The sequence below is a fragment of the Phytophthora parasitica genome (assembly GCF_000247585.1).
Source record: "Phytophthora parasitica INRA-310 unplaced genomic scaffold supercont2.28, whole genome shotgun sequence".
NCBI classification, from domain to species: domain Eukaryota; phylum Oomycota; class Peronosporomycetes; order Peronosporales; family Peronosporaceae; genus Phytophthora; species Phytophthora nicotianae.
In genome coordinates, this window is record NW_008649014.1 from 636019 (window position 1) to 656591 (window position 20573).

The 20573-nt window shown below is 51.1% G+C and overlaps 13 protein-coding genes across 13 annotated transcripts; 7 read left to right on the forward strand and 6 right to left on the reverse strand.

Moving 5' to 3' along the window:
* Window positions 1–654: 654 nt before the first annotated feature.
* PPTG_12340 (hypothetical protein) lies at window positions 655–1125 on the forward strand (the record flags this gene model as incomplete). Its single annotated transcript, XM_008908073.1, has 1 exon — window positions 655–1125. The coding sequence occupies one exon, from the start codon at window positions 655–657 to the stop codon at window positions 1123–1125; it is 471 nt and encodes a 156-aa protein (XP_008906321.1).
* A 74-nt stretch (window positions 1126–1199) lies between these two features.
* Window positions 1200–2120, forward strand: PPTG_12341 (hypothetical protein; the record flags this gene model as incomplete). The annotated part of the gene is made up of 3 exons (XM_008908074.1): window positions 1200–1285; window positions 1416–1535; window positions 1610–2120. 3 exons carry the CDS (start codon window positions 1200–1202, stop codon window positions 2118–2120), a joined length of 717 nt encoding a protein of 238 aa, XP_008906322.1.
* A 335-nt stretch (window positions 2121–2455) lies between these two features.
* PPTG_12342 (hypothetical protein) lies at window positions 2456–3079 on the forward strand (the record flags this gene model as incomplete). The annotated part of the gene is made up of 2 exons (XM_008908075.1): window positions 2456–2546; window positions 2634–3079. The coding sequence occupies 2 exons, from the start codon at window positions 2456–2458 to the stop codon at window positions 3077–3079; spliced, it is 537 nt and encodes a 178-aa protein (XP_008906323.1).
* A 534-nt stretch (window positions 3080–3613) lies between these two features.
* On the reverse strand, window positions 3614–5041 carry PPTG_12343 (hypothetical protein; the record flags this gene model as incomplete). Its single annotated transcript, XM_008908076.1, has 1 exon — window positions 3614–5041. The coding sequence occupies one exon, from the start codon at window positions 5039–5041 to the stop codon at window positions 3614–3616; it is 1428 nt and encodes a 475-aa protein (XP_008906324.1).
* Window positions 5042–6449: 1408 nt separating this feature from the next.
* On the forward strand, window positions 6450–7629 carry PPTG_12344 (hypothetical protein; the record flags this gene model as incomplete). Its single annotated transcript, XM_008908077.1, has 5 exons — window positions 6450–6511; window positions 6577–6731; window positions 6797–6924; window positions 7065–7102; window positions 7164–7629. 5 exons carry the CDS (start codon window positions 6450–6452, stop codon window positions 7627–7629), a joined length of 849 nt encoding a protein of 282 aa, XP_008906325.1.
* On the reverse strand, window positions 7091–8507 carry PPTG_12345 (alpha-tubulin N-acetyltransferase). The gene is made up of 3 exons (XM_008908078.1): window positions 8284–8507; window positions 8037–8189; window positions 7091–7956 (listed from the first exon to the last, which is right to left on the reverse strand). The coding sequence occupies exons 1-3, from the start codon at window positions 8377–8379 to the stop codon at window positions 7693–7695; spliced, it is 513 nt and encodes a 170-aa protein (XP_008906326.1). The 5' UTR covers window positions 8380–8507; the 3' UTR covers window positions 7091–7692.
* PPTG_23040 (hypothetical protein) lies at window positions 8503–8813 on the forward strand (the record flags this gene model as incomplete). Its single annotated transcript, XM_008908079.1, has 2 exons — window positions 8503–8570; window positions 8687–8813. 2 exons carry the CDS (start codon window positions 8503–8505, stop codon window positions 8811–8813), a joined length of 195 nt encoding a protein of 64 aa, XP_008906327.1.
* Window positions 8814–8850: 37 nt separating this feature from the next.
* Window positions 8851–9698, reverse strand: PPTG_12346 (hypothetical protein). Its single transcript, XM_008908080.1, has 2 exons — window positions 9549–9698; window positions 8851–9475 (listed from the first exon to the last, which is right to left on the reverse strand). The coding sequence occupies exons 1-2, from the start codon at window positions 9612–9614 to the stop codon at window positions 9014–9016; spliced, it is 528 nt and encodes a 175-aa protein (XP_008906328.1). The 5' UTR covers window positions 9615–9698; the 3' UTR covers window positions 8851–9013.
* A 103-nt stretch (window positions 9699–9801) lies between these two features.
* On the reverse strand, window positions 9802–10131 carry PPTG_23041 (hypothetical protein; the record flags this gene model as incomplete). Its single annotated transcript, XM_008908081.1, has 1 exon — window positions 9802–10131. One exon carries the CDS (start codon window positions 10129–10131, stop codon window positions 9802–9804), a length of 330 nt encoding a protein of 109 aa, XP_008906329.1.
* A 28-nt stretch (window positions 10132–10159) lies between these two features.
* Window positions 10160–10750, forward strand: PPTG_12347 (hypothetical protein; the record flags this gene model as incomplete). The annotated part of the gene is made up of 1 exon (XM_008908082.1): window positions 10160–10750. The coding sequence occupies one exon, from the start codon at window positions 10160–10162 to the stop codon at window positions 10748–10750; it is 591 nt and encodes a 196-aa protein (XP_008906330.1).
* Window positions 10751–10829: 79 nt separating this feature from the next.
* Window positions 10830–16486, reverse strand: PPTG_12348 (hypothetical protein; the record flags this gene model as incomplete). The annotated part of the gene is made up of 2 exons (XM_008908083.1): window positions 10830–11277; window positions 11322–16486. The coding sequence occupies 2 exons, from the start codon at window positions 16484–16486 to the stop codon at window positions 10830–10832; spliced, it is 5613 nt and encodes a 1870-aa protein (XP_008906331.1).
* Window positions 16487–16742: 256 nt separating this feature from the next.
* PPTG_12349 (hypothetical protein) lies at window positions 16743–18280 on the forward strand. Its single transcript, XM_008908084.1, has 6 exons — window positions 16743–16830; window positions 16894–17053; window positions 17114–17328; window positions 17396–17484; window positions 17560–17949; window positions 18020–18280. The coding sequence occupies exons 1-6, from the start codon at window positions 16752–16754 to the stop codon at window positions 18113–18115; spliced, it is 1029 nt and encodes a 342-aa protein (XP_008906332.1). The 5' UTR covers window positions 16743–16751; the 3' UTR covers window positions 18116–18280.
* Window positions 18141–20191, reverse strand: PPTG_12350 (hypothetical protein). The gene has a single exon (XM_008908085.1). It carries the CDS (start codon window positions 20002–20004, stop codon window positions 18448–18450), a length of 1557 nt encoding a protein of 518 aa, XP_008906333.1. The 5' UTR covers window positions 20005–20191; the 3' UTR covers window positions 18141–18447.
* Between the last annotated feature and the right edge of the window lie 382 nt (window positions 20192–20573).

Sequence of the window (20573 nt, forward strand, 5' to 3'; positions counted from 1 at the left end):
GGTTTCTAACTGCATGCGTGTACTCTTTCTGCAGGAAGGACACTTTTTGACGACGACGCAGTTGCCGAGACTGTGGTCAATTTCAATTTGGAGAACCCAAGGAATGTATCCACCGTTGTGCAAAGCGCTCGAGGTGATACTGGTGTGATATCGGTGACAACAGCTCACATGCGCGCGATGTACGACAACTTCCCTGAGGTGTTGCAAATGGACTGTACCCACAAGACCAACAAGTGAGTTTCTTGTTTGCATATTTTGTATACCGAAATCCAGAGATTTTCCATGTGTAAACCAGATATTGACTGGAGGGTTTGTTGCAGGTATAACTATCAGTTGTTGCCACTTGTAGCGATTGACCAATTTGGACACGGCCAGCCAGTGCAGTACGCAATGCTTGAGACGACTTCCGACTGGCACATGGCTAAGTGCCTTGATCACTTCAAGAGAGCGAACGAGCACTGGCGGTTAGTTCGTATCGTCATCGTGGACAAGGACTTACGTGAGGTGGATGTGATAAGACGCAAGCTTCCTGAGGCGCGCGTGCTCTTGTGTCATTTTCACGTGATAAAATGGCTGCATGAAATTGTGCGTTGTGGGAAGTACGGGTCGTATGCTCCTGACGTGGCTGACCAGTTGTAACATCTCATTACGAACATGACCTACGCAAGGACTGAAGGCGATTACAAAGCTAACAGGGATGAGTTTAAGGCCGTGGCATGCCGTGACGGGGTTTCCACTCTCTGGGAATACTTTGTGGAGAAATGGGATTCATGCGCCGACATGTGGGTGATGTTGCACCGAGTTGATCAGCCACACTTCAACAATCATACAAATAATCGTGTTGAGAGCTTGTTCGGAAAGATCAAGCAGAACGTCAAGTCCCACGTATCGATGCATAGCTCTCTAGAAGTGCTTTTGGCAATTCAACGTCGGATGGAGGAAGAATATCGTGCTCACGTGGAGATGCCTGGTACTTTACGAGATACAAGCTACTCGGAGGAGATGAATATAGTGCTGGGGATGACTACTCGTTGGGTGGCTTCGGCGATTGAGGGTGAAAACAAAGTGGCGGTGGCTAAAGAATACCAGGATCGATATACTTTGAAGACGATGGGGTATCGGTGAGTGTACGAAGCCAACGCCGAGAGTACCTCTTGCAAAAGGAGGGATGGAGTTGTGATTGCGAATTTGCCCAGACCATGAAGCTACCCTGCCGACACGCGATGACATTCAAGAGGGACATCGGAAGTGCGTTTATCATCCCATTTTCAGCGATTCAACCGAGGTAAGTCCAGGTTGTCTAGGTTTTATTTACAAGTTTCATCCAGGTATTGCCCAGGGTTCGGACTATACTATAGATATTACCCATATTTCTAGCAAGTATCAAAGTTTTTTGGTTTTCGTTTCTTGTGCAGATGGTTTGGACAGAGCCGAATTCGCATTGAAGATATCGCAGAGCTCGCGACTCCGTTCGTGGCAAAGATCTTCAAGACAGAGACGGATGACTTGGAACGCCCTCTCAGCGAAAAAGAAAAGTACCGGCGCGCTCAACAAGCATTTGGAAGAATTGGTGGGAGCTATCACAGTTTCCTGATGACGTGTTTGAAAGCGCTATGTCTCAGTTTGACACCTGGTGGCACGACATGCGTCACGGCAATGCTAGCATGATCGCTACGCGCAAAGACACTAGTGACGACAAGATGGATGATGATGAGGACGATTCGGGTGCTGCTGCTGGATCTGTTGGTGGAAGTACGCCTTCGCCTAAAGAGGGGGTTAACGAAGGTTACACGAGATCTACGTCGCCCGACAGTGATGGGGACTCAGCCACCCCTACTCAAGTGGCTGACTCACCGGTGGGCAGCGTCGAAATACGGCTAAATGGGTCAGCCCCTAAGGTCGGACGACCGCGGTTGAAATGTACTAAGCTGAAACAACAAGCCAAAGCCGCCCTGAAAGAGTACAACCAAGGCATGCGTCTCCGCGGACTTCTACGAGATAAGGATGTGTATGAAATAGTGGCTTGCCTGCAGGAAATACGCCCTGCGTTGCATGAGGTTACCTCATTTATGAAGACCTACCATGTTCATGAAGTCAAACGGGCATCTAATTTTACGTGAAAAGTGGAAAAAGATTTTGTTCCTGATATTGTTCGGTTTCGTCTGGATGAAGACACAATTCAAGTGGTTCTTGCCGATTTGGAGGCGCAAAAATCTACTCTCAACAACGTACAACCTATAGATGATACTATTAGTTTAGACGGCACTTCCCAAAGCACCAGTTCAATTGTAGCAGTGATCCCGACAATTGGAAGTTCACACGTGAGCAGTTGGAGGCAATGAGGTGGGTTTGGAATCTGCACAAAGTGTGCGATAGCGGAAAGAAGTGTGCCTCGTGGGTACTTACCACAGTGAAGCAAGTTGTAGACGCTGACAGTGAAGTTGGGGGAATGGCAATGGAGTTACTGGAGAACTGGCTCTACAGCAAACTGGCTGGGATAGGATTTGACTACACTTACGCTGGGCTATACTGCTTCAGGAGCGGTTGTTGGTTGAGTGACGACTCTATCCTTGCGTTTACGTAACTGCTTCGAACTGAGTATGGCAACAATGCCACTGTTTTCTTGCAACCAGTATCAAGCTCTATAGTCGACACGGGAGACGTTGTCACAGATGTTATATCCGTAATTACGCTGGTTAAAATTCGCGAGTGTCTGGATAACGATCTGACGGGGTACATATTCATTCCTGTCAACTTTGATACCAACCACTGGGCATGCCTTGTCATCAACAAGTTGAAGAAGAAGATTGTCGTGTACGACAGTATGAACAAACGAAAGATTGGCAAGATACTCAAGTTGATGGCCCGTGAGATCGACGGCGGTCTACTCGAGAGTGCGTTCAAGCACCTCACAATGACCACACCGCGCCAGAAGGACGGCGACAGCTGCGGCATATTCGCGTGTCTTCAGTTCTGGAGACAGGTGTCAAACGCTGCTCCAACGGATGTGTCTTCGAGGGGTCTTGTTCGAGTGCGCTGGGAGATGTTACAAGCTTTAATGAACCAGAAGGCGCAGTGAGTGTAGCGGTGCATCCTGATTTTTGAAGATTCTGCTAAGCAAAATATAACCTGGCCAATACCTGGTCAATACTTGGTTCCACCATGGAATACCTCGAAGCCGTCACGCTGTTCTGATTGGCTACATCGGTCCCATGAAGCTCCGACAAGAAGTCAACCGCGTCATTTGACAATTTGCCCATGTAGCGCGCATGCAGTTTTTCCAGGTACCACAACCTGGTCAATACCTGTTTTGGTAATATAGAAATATATTTCATCATTTTGGTGACCTTTTTAAGGCCATTTTAGACACCTGGATAATCCCTGTATGGAAACTTGGACAATATTTGTTTTTTAATAAATTAATTATTATAAATAATCTGGGCTGTAAGGTCGTCCTTTATTTTTTAAAAAAATATATAAGTTTTCCAAACTATTTGCTTCAAAAGGACTGCTATTCTTTGACGGTACCTCCGACAAGCTCAGGCAGAATGAAATAAATTTCAGAGGAACGCGAGAAAGTAACTACTTCGAAGCGGTTGTTGCAATACCAAGCTTAGCCCAAGGTTTGCGCTGCCGCTACCAAAACCTGACCACACTTCAGATCGGAAGTGCAATTGCGAGGGTATAACGATGACGTCTTCTCAGTCTGGATGGTGCTATGCGTAATACCCTTCGGCAGAAGATAACGCTGGGTTGCATGCAGCGCGACTTCGACATCGTCCGCGACGATATGCACACTCAGTGACGATAATCCAGCACTCAGCGACCAAATGTGCAGATCGTGTGCTCCTACCACCGACGAACATGCTCGGAGTCCGAACTCGATGTCTTCGGTGTTGATACCTTCAGGGTTTCCCTCCATCAGAATGTGGAGGCTGTCACGAACGATTCCGACCGTTGTAAACAATACCAGTGCCGAGAAGATAAACGTCGCGATCGGGTTGGCAATCTGCCATTCCGGTTTAAGCCAAATGAGCCCACCTGCGATACAAACGCCGATACTTTGAATAAAGTCGCCCAAGGCATGAATATATGCTGACCGGATATTGAGATTTTCCATATTCATTTTTGTCGTCGGCTTTTCAGCTCCATCCAATTGAGCAACCTCCAGATCTCCACCGAACGAGTGTTTTCGTTGCTCATGTCCATGCCCGTGAGAATTTCTTTCTCGATGCGTGTGACCGTGCTTTCGAGGTGATAGTCTGTGATAGATCCCTTCATTTTCACTGTATCGGTGGTGGTCTTCGTGATCATCATCCAGCAACTCCCCACCATGCGAGTGGCCCTGGATGTCGACTCCACTGTGAGTATCTACAAAACCACGTTCTTGATCAGTATGACCGTGTACGTGTGTGTGCCCACCTCCATGTGAATGTCCATGACTACCAACCCCGTTGTGCGAATGACCATGAGCACCGCCCCCATGAGAATGGCCATGACCCAGGATTTGCATCAGCACCAGGTTTACCAGTAGTCCGATACAGGCCACGATAAACATCAACTTGCCATCAACGTGTTCAGGCGGATTTGGCTCCAAACACTCGATAAACCGATTTACCACCGCATAGACCAAGACACCCGTTAGAGCCCAAAGCACCAGTACACTCGTAACAGCACCGATAACTTCCGTGCGTTGGAAACCGAAACTCAATCGGTTGGTTGGAGGGCGTGTGCTCGTCCAGATAGCAAATAGTGAGATGCAAAATGCCGCCACATCAGACAGCAAGTGAGCGGCGTCCGCCATAATTGCAAGACTGCCGGCCAGGAAACCACCAACGACTTCAGCGACCATGAAAAAGAGGGAGCATACACACGCCAACTGTAGTTTCTTCTGGGCATACTGGGCACTATCACTTAGCGGAATGCGGCGCGGAGGCTCGATCAGAGCAGCATCGTTTGGTTGGCCATTGCTGAAACACGGACAAAGCAGCGCTCGGGTGCAGCCGTAGGGACTTGATCGGGTGTGAGACGCGGTCGCCATCTTGGAGAATGGCTTGCAAGTGAGCAGCGTGGTGCATAAGAGCCATATCCGTTACCATGCATGTCAGTTGCAAAATCTCCGGCGGTACGTTTAGTGTTTGACGAAAGAGTTGCAAGAGTTAAGTGAGAACAATGCCACGGAAACCAAGCGGACGGATTTTCTTAGCGCGCTAGCTTGCTAGCCCCAAAATAGCAAGGTACATATATATTTATAACAACTCCCCACCTTGCGCGGCGAGGAGGAAGGATCAGATCGCCCCGACGGAGGTGGTCTCGACGAACCGCAAAACCATTCAGCGACTTCTTCTCTATTGGTAAAGGGAGCCGCATGTCCTGGAAATGAGGAGGGATGTTCCGAGCTTAGCGAAGCTCCTCTGGAGCTTCGAAGGGCGTCTGTTTCTTCGTCCAGGGAGCTTGAGGTGGCGGAGCTTCGCATAGCCGGTCATGCATTGAAAGAACACGGAGCTCATGAACTCATTCTGCGGTCCCGAAACTACTGTTAGGTTATTTCAATATCATTGCCACTTACATGTTTCGCCTCGTAGATTCACACGCAGGCGGCATTGACCGTGCCTGCGAGTAACCGGTAGCCTCACTCCCGAAACCAGCGGGCTCGGTAGGAGTCAGGTCGAAGACAGGATCAGTCTTCAGGCTCTGCTAGAACAACTGTTCAAACATTGCCTGGGCCACGTACCCTAAAAAAAAAAAGGTAGACGAAATAGCAATACTACAATAATCAATTACCCTAAAAAAAGGATTGACGAAAAAAATACGATAATAATCAAACTGTACTGACCTGCAGCCCCATGGTTGGTTTGGATGCTCGTCGTTGCGATTCCATAGCGCAGTAGTCTGTTTTTCACGTAAAGTAAATTGATACAATTATTGCAATACATAACGATAACCGTCCAAAAAAAAATCACACTGAAAAACATCCAATTTTTCAGTACAGGCTTCCAGCCATATTTTATTACTCAACGACAATGAACTTGTAGAACTTTGAAAAAATGTCGCTTGCCGTTGGATGGCATTCAGACGAAAAAAACCCATTAAAAATTTAATGGGTTTTTTCTTCTGAATGCCATCCAACGGTACGGTTTATTTGGGTTATTCGAAACCAACTCAAAAAAGTCAAGTATAGGTCGTAATAATAGAAGCTTGGTTGGCTTTATAACATAGTTCCAAAATCTCGTCGTAACGTATGCTGATTGGCTCGGATGGCATTCAGACGAAAAAAAAACCATTAAAATTTTAATGGTTTTTTTTCGTCTGAATGCCATCCCAGCCAATCAACATACGTTTTGACGATTCTGATTAAGAATTATATTCTTAACCAAAGATGAAAATTAAACATTTCTCACTCTGAGTGCAAATATTATGAAATTCAAAACGCAAAATATAAAGAAGCCATGGACACCGAGAGTGAACGCATCGAACGCGCCCGCGCCAAGAACCTCGCGTACATCCAGCAGTAAGCGCTCTATCTTCAACCTTTCCACCTTCTTGTGGTCATAAACGTGCTCGTCGGATATTCAGGCAGGACGAACAGGAGGAAGCTCAATCGGCGGACGATTTCTTGACCACCGTCCTCGGGCCTTCCAAACGATCTACACCAGTAGCAAGAGGCTCCAAGGGCAACAGCAGCGTCTACATCACGGGGCTTTCAACGTATATGGCCTGCAGACAACTTGGTCAGTCGTTTGCCTACTACTTAATAGGAATCCATAGAGTGATAAAGACTGATGGTGTTCTGCAGAGGGCGTATGCAACAAGCTGGGCAAGGTGCGACGCATCAAATTCTACAAGAACGACAAAGGAGGCCTCAAGGGTGATGCAGTGGTGACTTTCAGCTCGCGCGCCACTATGCTCAAGGCCGTTGACAGGGTAAAGCTAAGCTTACTGCCAATTGCTCCATGAAACATCAGAGGGTAGTCGGATCCACTACACGACGCTTGCTTAGTGGGTGGATTTCATGCAATTTTCCATGCATGTTGCTGATTCGCGTCTCGTACCTTGCTACACAGCTGAATCACTTCGAAGTCAAGCCGGGGGTAGTCATCACGTAAGTGTATTATAGTAATGTGAAAGCAGCTCGGAAGAAACTCACTCTTTCTTTTATACAGAGCAACGGAAGCAACTTTTTCGACAACGAAACCTACTGGGAAAGAGGAGAGCAAGGAGAATACTGGTGCAGCTCAAGTCGCTTCCCATACAACAAACGTGCTGGCCTCATGTGAAGAGGCAAAAGCAGACTCAGCACAACTCGACTTGCCATCGTGCTCGATCATTTTGAAGCATGTTTGGGATCCACTTGAAGGCAGCGATGCTGAATTCTTCGACGATCTGGAAGAAGACATGCGGGCTGAGTGCAGCAAACATGGAGCTGTAGAGCACATTCATATTGTTGCAGATGGGTCGGTGGTCGTGCGCTTTGCCGAGCTGAACGCCGCGATCGCGTGCCTGAAAGTGATGAACGGGCGATGGTTTGCTGGACGGAAGATCGAGGCGCGGTTTGACCAGGCCACAGCCGAAAATCCAAGCGATGCAGACACCAAGGTGGAGGCGTTCCTGGCCTCAATTGGCGAGTGAAGCCAGTGCAATGAGGTGAGTGCGATCTAGCAGCAACCACAGTCACATATTTTATTGTCTCCGTTACTGACGGGGTTGGAAATACGCATCAAAAATTACGAATCGATTGGGCTGTGGGAAATACTCGGTCAGACCGGCGTGTTTCTTCAGGAAGGCAAAGAGCTTAGGTGACGGTCGGTCGTACGCTAGCTGGGCAGGCGTGATATTCTCCTCTCGCAGAAGCCGCTGGAAGAGCTGCAACCCCACGCCACGGCGCTGGCAGGTGTCGTCTACGTAGAAATCTAAGACGCAGATTGGATCCATTTCCGTGTAGTTTCCACTAGGGCTCTGTGTAGCAAGTAACAAATAACAAAACGCAACAGCCATGACAAACACTCCACAACATTCCATGAGACTCCCCTTTTTACCAGATAGAACAGGTGCTTGACGCCGGTCTTGAGGAAGCCCATGACAGCACCATCGTCATCATTGACAGCCAGCAGCAGAGTCTGTCGCTGTTCTGCTGCCGCGGAAGACGCAAAGAGATCGGTGGAGGTGATTTCATGGGAGAGAGCTTGGGCCTGGCGAAAGATCGATCGTCAGGGTCAATGGCGATAGCCCATCGCAGTGTTAGTGTCGGTACCAACGCGATGGGTGGAAGAGGGGAGGACGTACGATAGCAGACTTTTTGCCGAGTGTATTGATCGCGTCGGCCAGCTCTGGACTGCTCAATGGCTCTGAGTCTGACGCTAGTACGGCTTCAATCCGCATCTTGGTCGACGCGAAAAATGCTTCGTTTTCGGCCGTTTTCTGCTTGTGTCGCCATTAGAAACTCTGTTACGGAGTAACAGCGAGTCCTGAGGTCAGGAAGCCATCACTACTAACGCCAGCAGTATGGGCGCGGAACTATCCAAACCAGCCGAGCCGAACCCGTGCGCGGGCGAGATGGGAACCTACGTGAAGTGAGTGTTACACTCCTGCTCCTGATTCAGGCGTTCTGAAGGAGGAGAGGCGGTTATGGAATTATGTGGAGGAGACTCAGACCCGATCGATTGACTCACGATGTTGACGTGCGCAGGTGCGTGGAAGCGAAGACTGCCGAGAGCGGGGGACTGCGCGACGGCGAGGAGTGCGAGAAGGAGAGCGAGGCCTATCGCGAGTGCCGAAGGAAGGTCAAGGAGCTCAAGGCCGCCGTCAAGAAGTGAGTTTGGGGGGCTTAGAAACATCGTAGACGGCAAGCCAGACGTTCGCGAATTGCACACAACGGTTGCAAATGCATTTGCTTGTTCATACGTCACACTTGTCCTTCTTGTTTTTCTATTGCTACGTCCTGCTGCCTTCTAAGCTACTAGTACATTGCTGACAGCCTACTTTATATACCTACTTGATCCTATTCTTCGTCCACTTACTTAACTCGAAGCTCTTGCATCGAAAATCGACTGCTATCCACACCACGACTAGACCCCGCCGTGTTCGCGGTCTCGTCGTCGCTATAGCCAAAGCTGGAAGACGCTGTCTTGATGCCGAAGTTGTACGTCTTGTTCACGCTAGCCGGAATCTCACCAGCTGCGTTGTTGCGTACAACGCGCACGGAGTTCAGGCCTTTGGAAGAGGCGCTGCTGACTCTGGACGAGTTCTTGCCGCTGAAGCCGAAGGACGAACGCGACGCCATGTGGTGATGGTGGCCACTGCGCTGCCGACGTTGAGATACTACCTGGATGTCCTTGGGCATGTAGGCATCCGGGATGAGCCGCTCCGAGTTAGACAGGATGGATGCTATCGAGCAGTCCGTGGCGGCCGACATTGAGCGCCCGCGACTGCTTGTCGGTTGGTCGAAACTCCGTGCAAAGTCCTTGCTCTGGTAGTGCTGCATGTAGAGGAGAGGGCAACAGTCAGACGTTGTGCAAACAGGAACAGTAAGCGAAGAAGAAGGCACGTACCAATTGCGGATCGCGATCGCTGTCGCTGCCTCCAAGGCCGCATACAACGGAGAAGTTGCCGCCCATAGTGTCGAAAGGTCTTGCTTGATCCCAACGGAGGTTGTTGTCTTGTGCAACACGGTGCCGCCAACACCTCGGCAAACAGTTGCCACGCAAAATCAGGATGTGTACCACACTAACGTTCTTTTTTCTCATCACATGTGTACCACACTAACGTTCTTTTTTCTGGTTTCTGTTTTTCCAAACACAAATATTATGTTAAAGTTTCCGAATATTTACAATCGATCTGGATTTCCCAACTGCGACAGTCGTTCTTCCCGACATAAAGCAAGTTAGCATGGCCGCTGTTCGTGTGCGGCGATGGAGCGACGTGGAGGCGCGGCGGCGGCCGATTCACCGCGCTGCGTACGCTAACAGCACGCCGAGTCCAGCACCTGTAGCCCCCGCGTCGGCCGAGCCCGCGCCGTCCGCCAAGAGCGTCCCGTTGGCAGTCATGGAAGACGCCCCCGAGTGCGTCATTTGTCTGGACGAACTGGCGCTGGGACGCGCATTGTTCACAGCTGAGTGCGGCCACCGCTTCCATTTCAGTTGTCTATTGGAGAACGTTAACCATGACGAGGCCAATTCGGACAAGTGTCCGATCTGCCGCAAGGCGCAAACGCAGTGGCCCGAGCAGACCGAGGGACTTGTCAAGGCCCATCCCTACTGTGAGTTGCAACAACAGCGGTTATAAGACACTGCAAGATCACACCACTAACGACTATATTTGGGCGTGGACAGGTACAAACTGCGGTAAACGAGGATCAGGAGGACAATTCTGCGACGGATGTGGACAATCACTAGCTCATACCCCCACAGCTCAAGAACGCGCTCGGGCGGCGGCTGCAGCTGCGGCTGCAAGGAGCAACGTGGTGGTTGAATGTCCCACGTGTCGGATCCGCTGCCTTGTGAGCACCACAGCTCGAGGCACGCTGCAGTGCCCCAATGGCCACCTCTTCCAGCTACGCATGCCCCCAACCACGGGCAACTCGCAGGGACTTCGACAAAGCTTCAATGGGCCAGGCTCGATGACATCAGGACCTAGGCCCATCATGCGCCAATGCCCCACGTGCTACACGCGCGTGCAGATGCCGCCAGGCAGCCAAGCCGGGCAGTACATGTGTCCACATGGACACACTTTCTACTTTTCCCCATTCCAATAGATTATTTTTTTCTGCTTCCTTTTTAATTTTTTTATTCATTGTGGGTTTATTGTGACGGGTAATGCAACTAAATGTTGTCTTATGTATGAGCTTGAGAGATCAACATTTCGCCAGAGAGGAAGGCGTCGGCGCGATGCAGCGTGTGCTGCGACGACAAGTCGACCGGATACTTGTACATCTCAGCAGTGATCGGAGCGCTGTTGGCTGTACGTTGGTCAACTTGAAGATACGTCCAACATTCAGGAGAGAGTACACTAGCACCAAGTGTTGGAGATGTGGCACCGTCATGAGTCGGTGGAGCAGCGGACGCACTGGTAGTGGCTAACTCCACTACGACGCAAGCTCCGTGTGGCAAGTTCTCCAATGGCGTTTGCATGTGCCACGTGAAGCCCCAGAGTAGAGCGTTCGACGCAGCTACCGGTTGTACGGACACTTGTTGCCGCATCTCGACCAGGTTGCGTTGTCCATCCATCACCGAGATGACGATACGCGGTCGTCGATCACCGATAGAAGTCGCGTTATTCAGTCTGATAAGCTCCACAAAGAGCGACACGTACGAACTGTTGAGTACTTTTCCTGGCTGCTTGAGAGGAAGAGTAAGGGCGGTTCTTCGCTTGCACTTAAGCCTCGAATCAACTTGTTAGGTCTCTTCAGGAACGCGTTTCCCGCTGCTAGCAACCCGTTCATGGGTCCAGGTGGAGGCTGGGTAGTGTGTGGGATCCCTACAGACCCACACGCAGACGAAGAGATACTCGTGATGGCAGTCTTGGCCAGTTCAGCCTTCAAGCATCGCACCAGCATCAAGTGTGGCTCAGAGAGACTCGATGCTAATGCTCCACGGTCCAGAAGAAGCTTCGCTAGTATCAAATGTCCAGCCTGTAGAGCCAACTGCAGTGGAGTCTCTTGTCGTGTAGTCATAGCGTTGATGTCAGCTCCGTTCTCAATCAGCCACTGGGTCGTCTTGACAAGCTCAAGCTCAGCATCCAGCAGAGACTTTGACTTTGCATTGGAGTTAGCTGTGATGACAGAAACGTCGAATTGGATCTCGCTGTTGCTCTTGTTGTTTTCGGGGCCTTCGTCTTCAATCGCCGCTAAGATCACGAGACTACTACAACCAGCGACCAAGTGCAGAGGCGTCTCCAGTCTCGATGACGAGCTTTGAAGATTGCACACTTCTTGACGAGCTTTAAAGTCTATGAACTCGAGATGATTGCCTTGGGCTGATCGGTGCATGGCAAACACTCGGGACTCGATGCTGCTTGGGATGATATTGCGTAGATGAGCCAGCCAACACTGGATCTCAATCGCTCCTGATGCTGCGAAGTACAGCCGGCCTTCTTTGTTGCGACCTCCAAGTAGTTGTGGAGAGTGGAGCTCAAAGGCGAAAGGCAAGTCCACACTAGTCTTAAGTAGAGCAGTAGTCAAGTCGATCTGCAGTGAACTCGGTCCAGCAAATGTGGCGTTGCGGTCGTTGGGATAATAGTCCAGTTGTGGACGGTCTTGCTTGTCCGAAGTCACACTCAGCACTACATATCGACGCATCCAGCGCGAAGTCTCGCGTCGCTTACGAAGGTATCCGCTGTAGACAACAGTCCGCTCAGAGCGGCGCTCTATTGTGTGTTCGGCCTCACTATTGTCCTGCTGGTTATCGGTCTCATCAGCAGGATCTGTAGTATTTTGTTCAGGTTCGTCGGGCTCTTTAAAGCTCGATGGAATAGCTCGGATGATTGGGATCGCAGTCATTTGCAGTGCTAGATACTTAACCATCGCATGTTGGCCGTACGCACACGCTTCATGGAGGGCAGTGAGGCCTCGTCCGTTCTTGAGTGTAAGCAGTTCTTCAGCAGAACGTTCACCAAGCATGTACTTGACCACGTGGAAATCTCCACACGCAGCAGCTTCATGGAACAGCGAGTTGTAGCCAAACATACGAGGCTGCAACGTGAAGAAGATGTCTGGTTGGAGACGTAACTTGGTCATCCTGCGGTCCGAGTCCTCCATGCGCGTGTGCTGCGTCCAAGACAACCCTCCACTCTCTGACGCTGCGTTCGACTGACGGCTTACAAACACACTGGCCACTTCAGCTTCCCACTGTACACGTCGGTGGTGCGATTTCCACACTTTTTGAACGCGTCTTGACGCTCTACGAGCACGTCTGAACTGTCGACAAAGCAGCCAACTCGTAATAAAATACTGAAGTCTACACGTACTTTTCTTCAGCGCAACGTATCGACACCTCGCAGTCCATCCAACCATAGCGTGTTGAAGACGAAATACCGCAGCCTTCCGAGCAATAAAGACTTTTCTCGCTGCTCGTTGACGCCGTAAGCTCTGGAGCACCACGAGAGCAGAGCGTAACGCGACGAACATCCGGCGTGTCTTCCACTTCCGCACCATAGCTTGGGTCTTAACTATACACGCTTTCAGCTTCTTGAAGCGTCTGCGCTGTAGAACTTGACGTACGAACGCAGCTAGCACGATCGCTGCCTTCCTCTCACGCAGGAAGCGACGACGCTGAGTCCGACAGCGATACTTGGTTTGAAGTCGAACTGCGGCGCGTTTTTGGATCTGAAAGCGACGACGGTGCACGTGCATCCGCTGCCAGGACTGCAGACTCAACGTAGCGCGTTCACGCATCTTCCGCTCGCGTTCAGCGGCTGTACGAAGCAGGAAGCCTCGGATATGACGCTGAATCTCGGTAGCTGCACGTGTGGACTTGACAAAGCGGAGGAATTTGCATCGAGTGACGAACTTGCGAGATACTCGAGTCATGACAGTAGCTGCACGCTTCTTCTTTTTGAATAAAGTGGTGAGTTGAAAGGCACGGAAACGCGCTTGGATCTTGAGCGCAGATTGTCGTTGTTGCAGATATTTGACACGCTGGCTGTGCATTCTCCAAAGTGCTTGCCATTTCACTGTCGCTCCACGGAGCAAGTGGAACTTCTTAAATGCCAAACGAGCACGAACCAGTTTGGACTGCAGGACGACGATGCTATCATGTCGAAGTGTGGCTAATGAGCCTTCGAGACGCTCGATCTGGCCGTAACGAAGGAAAACCTCGTTCTTTCCCATAGCGAAGATCTGTCGAACAGGACGCAACGTTGGTGTCTCCGGCTCGTCCTTCTCAACTTCTGGTGAGTCGTTATCTGCCTCCGAAGGTTCTTCACGTTCGAGGTCTTTATCTTTAAGCCACTCGCGCGCAATAACCTCACACGCTTCTCGAGTTTTACTGGAGTTACCTCTTGTGGCTGCGACGCCGTACTTTTTGATTCCTAGCGGCCAGAAGAGCTCGTAGAAGATGCTGAATTGCTTGCGAATGGGGAACCCTTCCTGTCGAATCCGTACAACCTCAAGCACGCCGCTGTAAACCAGTTGATCGCGGACAAGCTCACAGCTGAAACCACCTGGGAATTTCAAGTTGTTAGGCTTGATACACTTGATATAACTGGGTGTGGTGCTCCACAGAACCTCCATAAGTTCCGCTAGTTGAGTGCGGAATCGACTCGATACGGTTGTTGTACCGGTGAGAGAAGCGCTCTGTGTACGCTGGTGCATTGCTCCTCTCGGCGTTGACGGCCCTCCTCGCTTAGTAGCTGCACCACCAAGTGTAGCAGCAGCTGGAGCACTGAGCATGGCTTGAAGAAGCGGTTGCGAGCTACGACGCAGTAGATCGAGCAAGTCATCGTGCAGATTGTCGGTGTTCTTGGCGATGAAGTCGTGGATATCGTACGTCACGTCTCCTGCGTAGTGTCGGATGATGAACTCGTCGCACTCGAAGCGAGGTTTAGCATAGCTCGGGTGTTTATCCAAGTGGTTTCCATGGTAAATGGTAAGCAATTGTTTGTCTGTAGTTTTGCGTTTGAGCAGCATTTGTTCCTCCAGAAGAGGTAACAGTCCCAGAGGAGGCTTCTGGATGAGATCCAGACAGCGCTGGTTGTCCTGGAATTCAACGGGAGATACGGCGATCCCTTCGCGAGCGTATCGCTCCTGCTCCAGTACGAACACATGCTTGTTGAATTGTTGTTGTAGAGTTTCGTTGGTAAAGTTGATGCACAGTTGTTCAAGGCTGTTGCGCTTCATCACTTCAAAGCCGAAGATATCGAGAATTCCGATAAACGGAGACACAGATGGAGTAGTAGATCCGCCTTGAACACGAGCTTTTGGCGTCTTCTGGTCGGAAGATGTCTGTTGTCTGGCACAGGCGTTGATACGTGCGATCACGTGGTGGAAAAGCTCTCCGTAAAGATACTTACAGAAAGCATCCATGGCATTTTTCGCCTGCTCTGGAGTGAGTTTGATCTCCAGGATACTCCCACGACCTGTGATCGTAGTCTGCGTTACCATCTTGTTAGCGAACTCTGCAGCATCGACACCTAGTAACATGGCTACATGCTCCAAGTTCACACCGGTGTCGCTTTCAGGGAACACCACTCGAGTAGGCTCGTCCTCTCGAGATGCATCTCCTTTGCCCTCTTGAGTCGGGCTCTCGAAATTGACGTTCCCAAGGTGTAGAATGGCTGCTAGTACCTCAAACATGGGGCGCTGGAAGCTGGAAGTGTCCATTCCGAGCTGCTCTAGACAGCGTCGAAGCTGCTCGAACTCAGTCGCGTCGTCCACTCCATCGACCTCCACACAATCTCCACGTGTGAGGTATGTGTAGTTCCACACGTCATTCCGTAGCAGCAGTGGGCGATCCGCAGGGTTCGACGTGTTGTTTAAACTATCAAGCCCTGCTAGTAACTGGTAGAAGATGTGGTAATTGCGTTCGTTTACTTCTGGACGCACCAGGCGTGTCTTCTCCAGCAAAAAGTGGCGGATTGACACTCCTGCCATGCGTCCTTCACTGCTGTAATGGATCTGAATGTACTTGCCGAAACGACTGGAGTTGTCGTTGCGTGAAGTCTTTGCGTTGCCAAATGATTCCAGTATCAAATTGGACAGCACCACGCATTCCTCGATCTGTTCGTGTACAACTGCTGCCGTCTTTCCGGTGCTACAACTAGCGACGTGTTTACTGGCAGTAGCGAGGTATTTCATGATGTATTTGGACGCTTCGGTCTTACCAGCACCACTCTCACCACTGATAACAATGGACTGTGGAGCTCCAGACCCAGGAACAACCCCTTTCATGCCAGTGTACGCCTTCTCTGCGATTGAGAACAAATGTGGCGGAGCACTGCTGTCGCTGTTCGCGCCGTCTCCAGTGGCTGTAGCGGCCTCCTCGCGGCTCTTCATAAAGCCCACGACGTCGTACAACAGCGGGATGGACTTGTACGGGTTAATAGAGAGCAAAATATCAGCTGTGAACGTGTAGATCTCGTCGCGTTCGAAGCGCTGGCGCAGCACGTTGAGCAGTGGCGCCTCGTGCATGTTGTTCATTAGCGCCACATCGGCGTGATCCACAATGTGCGATGCGTCAAAGGTGAAGAGCTGATCCATACGCAGAGTCTGCGTCTGGTCTTCTGCAGCGTCAGGGAGATAAACCTGCACTGTCTTCCGGTCTTCAGCGATGGTCTGTACCTCCCCGATTCGCCAGAGCACCTTAGCGTCGGCCACCCACACTTTGGCTCCGACTTGTAAGTGTCTGGCATTGATCTGCCCAAGCGCGGGACGTCCTACATGGTTGGTATTGTTACATTGTGGTTGGTTGCTGCTGGGGCTATCGGTGCTCTTTCCGGGTGTCTTCGTACTCAGCGGTCGCGTCGAGATCGTTGGATTCGCGCGTCGAGCGAGCATCTCGACGACAGCTTCACCCTCTGCGATCGAGGTAAGCCAGAATGATCGAGTGTCGTTGACTAGACGCCTACTGCAGTGCGTCCGTTGCCTCGAAATACACACAGTCGTTTCGAAACCATCTCGCGTTATTTACGGCATTCTGTCAAAGAGGCAAGTTGAAGTTGGTCGTACTTAGTCAAGCATCATTGCTGCAACATTCCAGTTTGACTTGATGTTTGTAGTCAGTCATACAACTCCTAGTGCAAACGCGAGATGTCGCTCGAAGATGCATGTTGCACCAAGCTTCAATTACGTGGCCATCTTAGCGGACACACTCAAGATGCACGGCGACCTGCGCGGCTTCTGTGCGTGCCTCGGCCTCTCTATCTCTCTGTGTTAGCTATCTCTAACGCCTTCCATTCCTGTAGATGGCGCGCCTGTGACCTACGCCTTCTCGCTCGCAGTGGGCGCCGCCAGCTCCGCCAGCCTGTTGCTGGACCGCGGTCGTCTCCTAGCGCTCGACCGGGACGCCATTCTCAGTCGATCTCAATACTGGCGGTTGATCTCGAGTCAATTGACATTCCACCAGTAAGTATTATTAATTATTTCATTTTACTATATTTTTATTAACAATTTTCTCCGATATAGTGGGTTGGCGGTGTCTCTAGGACTCTACGCCGTGTTCCAGTTCCGAGTACTGGAGAGACAGCTGGGCTCCCGTAAATTCGGGAGTATTCTCGTCTTCGTGCTGTTAATTTCGGGAGCGCTACAACTCGCGGCGCTGACGTCCGCTCCCTGGCTAACCAAGACCATCCCGGGAGGACCGTACCCTGTCATTGGAGCTTTTGCCGTCTACTTTAACAGTACGTAGCCGCAGTAGAGAACGATGAAAATGTGATATTGATTTATGTTATTATTTTTATGCTGTAGAGTTTATTCCCAAGCTGCATCCGCGGTCATTCAGTGTATGGGGTCTGCACTTCTCGGACAAGTCCAGCACATACATGCTCATGCTCGTGGTACGTAAAAAAAAAATAGTATTAGAATTATTTAAAAAACGTAAACTAACGTTGTCTAACTGTTTGCTTTTCTAGCTATTCGTGCGTGACTTCCACGCGTTGATCCCGTTTTTCGGTGGATCGTTCCTTGGTCTTCTGTTCAGCTCTACGCCCCTCGGCCGACTGCGACTGCCGTCGTTCGTATGCTCCATTTTCAGTCTGCTACATCCGCTGTTTGATGTGGTTCCTTCGAGCACATTGGCACTCCAACGGCAGCGACGTGCTCTTGAGGCTCAGCGACGAGTTAACGCTCGTTTTAACCGAGGTCGTCCAGCTGCACCGGCCGTCCAGGGTCAAGGATTCCGAGACCAGTTACTACCGGGTGCCGGTGGGATGATGCCCGGTGGCGCTCCTGCGGCCGGTGGCATGTTGCCCCCTCACATGGCTGCTCAACCGCCGTCCGAGGACGCAATTCAGCAGCTTATGGTAAGTAGGTATTATTGTTTACTTGGATACTATGGTAACTTACGACGGGTTGGTTGTTATTTTAATGTAGGCCCTTGGGTTTGATAGAGAGCGCGCTCTGCAGGCACTTCAGTCCACAGACAACAATGTGGAGGCGGCTGCAAATCGGCTCCTAAACGGATTGTAGAGGAAAGATGAAGCATACAGAAATAAAGGCGATGACAGGCATCACGCCGATTTTACCTAGTACGTACATATAGCAAGCTACATTGACACCTCTCGGTTGGAGACCAGAGCGATGATCTCAAGTTGCAATGCCTCATTTAGTTCGTTGCGCGAGATACGCAAGCCTATCATCTTTCACGGTTATCAACCAGGTCACGGGCGGCACTGATCTTAACGCTAGCCAGGTTGATCGCCCGGTACTGGAAAGGTAGTGAGCAACAAACAAAGGAACAGCTCTACTGATCTTACATACAGGGTCGCACCTACGGATGCAGTTTGTAGTGAATTGGCTGTTTACTTGCCGAAGTAGTGCAGCTCGATGGGTCTTGTGATGAGGTACGACACGATAGCGAACAGCCACACGAGCTCGACGCCAATGTCTCCTCCATACGGCTTCTCGCCGCACAATTTAGCAATAGGACCAACATACCACGTCTGGCTCATACCCAAAACGGCACCCACGATGCCTACGCAGAACGAGAAGACTGCGGCGATACCGTGTGGTAGCTTATCGGGTTTGTCATAGTCAGCCGGATTGTAACCCGAGTAACCCTTACGGAAGTAGAAGTGTTCAGTCAGACCGATGGCTGCGTATACCGACATCCAGTAGCCGATGACGTTCATGAAGTTCTCCAATACACTCTCGAAATGCGAGTAACCGGGGAAGGCTACGACGGCGTAGATGACCGAGCCCACCAGTGTCCATACGAAGCGTGGGATACTACGCGTCCACTCGCCGAAAACCTGCACGGTGATAGCGAACGAGTAGATATTGGGACAGTTGTTGGCGATAATGGACAGCGCCAGTATGACGAGGCAGAACTGGCCGAAGCCGCCAAGCGGGCCCACGACCACAGCGCTGATAAGACCGCCAGCACCGGCCTCGTTGTAGCCGTCACGGTACTTGCTGTCCGGGTTGCTCTCGTCCGTGGCGGTCATCACAGCAACGCCCAGGAACTGCGTGAACAGCAACGGCACGATCAGACCGGTAAAGGCGGAGAAGAACACCTTCACCTTGCTCTGGTTAACAGGTTGGTACACGGTGTAGTCGGCGGCGTACGACGTCCAGCCAGTGGCGAACCCAAAGACCGTAACGCCGAAGCTCAATACACTGCCCACTTCCGAGGTGCCGGTACCCATCGGGATGTGGACGTACGCGCCTGAGACCGCGAACTCGATGAGTACGATCATAAAGACGATGAAGGCCGGAATCCACGACCAGAATTCGTAGGCGTGCACCACTTTGTAGCCGAAAAGCGTGACGATGAAGGTGCACACAGTGATGATAATGATACCGGCCCAACCCGGGACGTCGTTGTTAACTGCGTTGATAACCTGCGCACCGACGATGACGTTGATACAGGACCAACCGAGACAAGCGATCACGTTGAAGAGAGCCACGATCTTGACACCGTGCCAGCCGTACCAGAAGCGTGAGAGCACGATCTGGCGTAGACCGAAGATAGGACCGAAGGTAGAGAAGTAGCACACCGGTAGGATGCCAACAATATTAAAGAAGAACACGACGAGGAAGGCGTCGGCTGAGCCCAAATTGAAGAGCGACTTGCCCAGCACACCGATGGCGAAGGAGCTGATGACCATGTTGGCCGCCAGCCACATACTACCGACGTTCAGCAGCGAGTCGTCGTGGCGCTCGTCCTCGGGCACGCGCTCGATGCCGCGCGTCTCGATTTTGAAGCGGCTGGCCCACCGCTGCAGACGTGCGTAGAGCGAATTGCTGTCCTCGAAAGACTGCTCCGGGGTCTGCAGTGGCACGTCGCCATCCAGTTTGGAGTACGCTGCCCTGGGCGATTTCTCCAGGTCAGGCAGATGACTGTCGGTCTTGTCCATGGTGACGGAGGTTGACGAAAAGGACGCAATGGGGGATGCCACGCAAAACGAGGAATGGGGATCCGAAAGACTCGGCGGAGGCCACCGATCAAGCGACGCCCTCCACCGGTACACATCCCTCGGTGAGATGATGCAAAGATGGCGGCGCCGCGACGAGAGAAAAGAATCCCTGACAAGTGCAGAGAGCGAACGGATCGGCACAGTGATCGGCCATCTGGTTGTCATCCAGAAGTGAAACGCGGATTCGACTTGGAATTTCGCTAGGAGCACAGCGGTAGATTGAAGCGAAAACGAAGATCTTCGCAGAGAGCTCTATCTATAAGGCTGGCGGCTTGTCCAGGACAGGCAAGCGTGTGCTTGACGAGCTTTCAGAGCCCGTGTTCGAGCTGAAATACACGATGCTACAGTGCATGAAGCAGGAGTGGCATTCCGTGCGCATCATCCAATACAGCACACGATGCATTGGCCAAAGTTTAACGCAAGCCCGGCGCAAACTTAATCTACATGTACTGCGGACCGGTCACTGCCAATGCTGCTGCAGACGGATTTGTGCGACGTACACTACATTG

Bases quoted from the DNA above. Each gene is read 5' to 3' on its own strand.
- PPTG_12350 (XM_008908085.1), bottom strand. From the start codon at position 20,004: ATGGACAAGACCGACAGTCATCTGCCTGACCTGGAGAAATCGCCCAGG.
- PPTG_12345 (XM_008908078.1), bottom strand. From the start codon at position 8,379: ATGCGGATTGAAGCCGTACTAGCGTCAGACTCAGAGCCATTGAGCAGT. The intron at 8,190-8,283 runs GTACGTCCTCCC...ATCTTTCGCCAG, and splicing joins TCGGCAAAAAGTCTGCTATC to GCCCAAGCTCTCTCCCATGA. The intron at 7,957-8,036 runs GTAAAAAGGGGA...CTTGCTACACAG, and splicing joins TCAAGCACCTGTTCTATCTG to AGCCCTAGTGGAAACTACAC.
- PPTG_12346 (XM_008908080.1), bottom strand. From the start codon at position 9,614: ATGGGCGGCAACTTCTCCGTTGTATGCGGCCTTGGAGGCAGCGACAGC. The intron at 9,476-9,548 runs GTACGTGCCTTC...CTCTACATGCAG, and splicing joins GCGATCGCGATCCGCAATTG to CACTACCAGAGCAAGGACTT.
- PPTG_12349 (XM_008908084.1), top strand. From the start codon at position 16,752: ATGCATGTTGCACCAAGCTTCAATTACGTGGCCATCTTAGCGGACACA. The intron at 16,831-16,893 runs GTGCGTGCCTCG...CCATTCCTGTAG, and splicing joins CGGCGACCTGCGCGGCTTCT to ATGGCGCGCCTGTGACCTAC. The intron at 17,329-17,395 runs GTACGTAGCCGC...TTTATGCTGTAG, and splicing joins TTTTGCCGTCTACTTTAACA to AGTTTATTCCCAAGCTGCAT.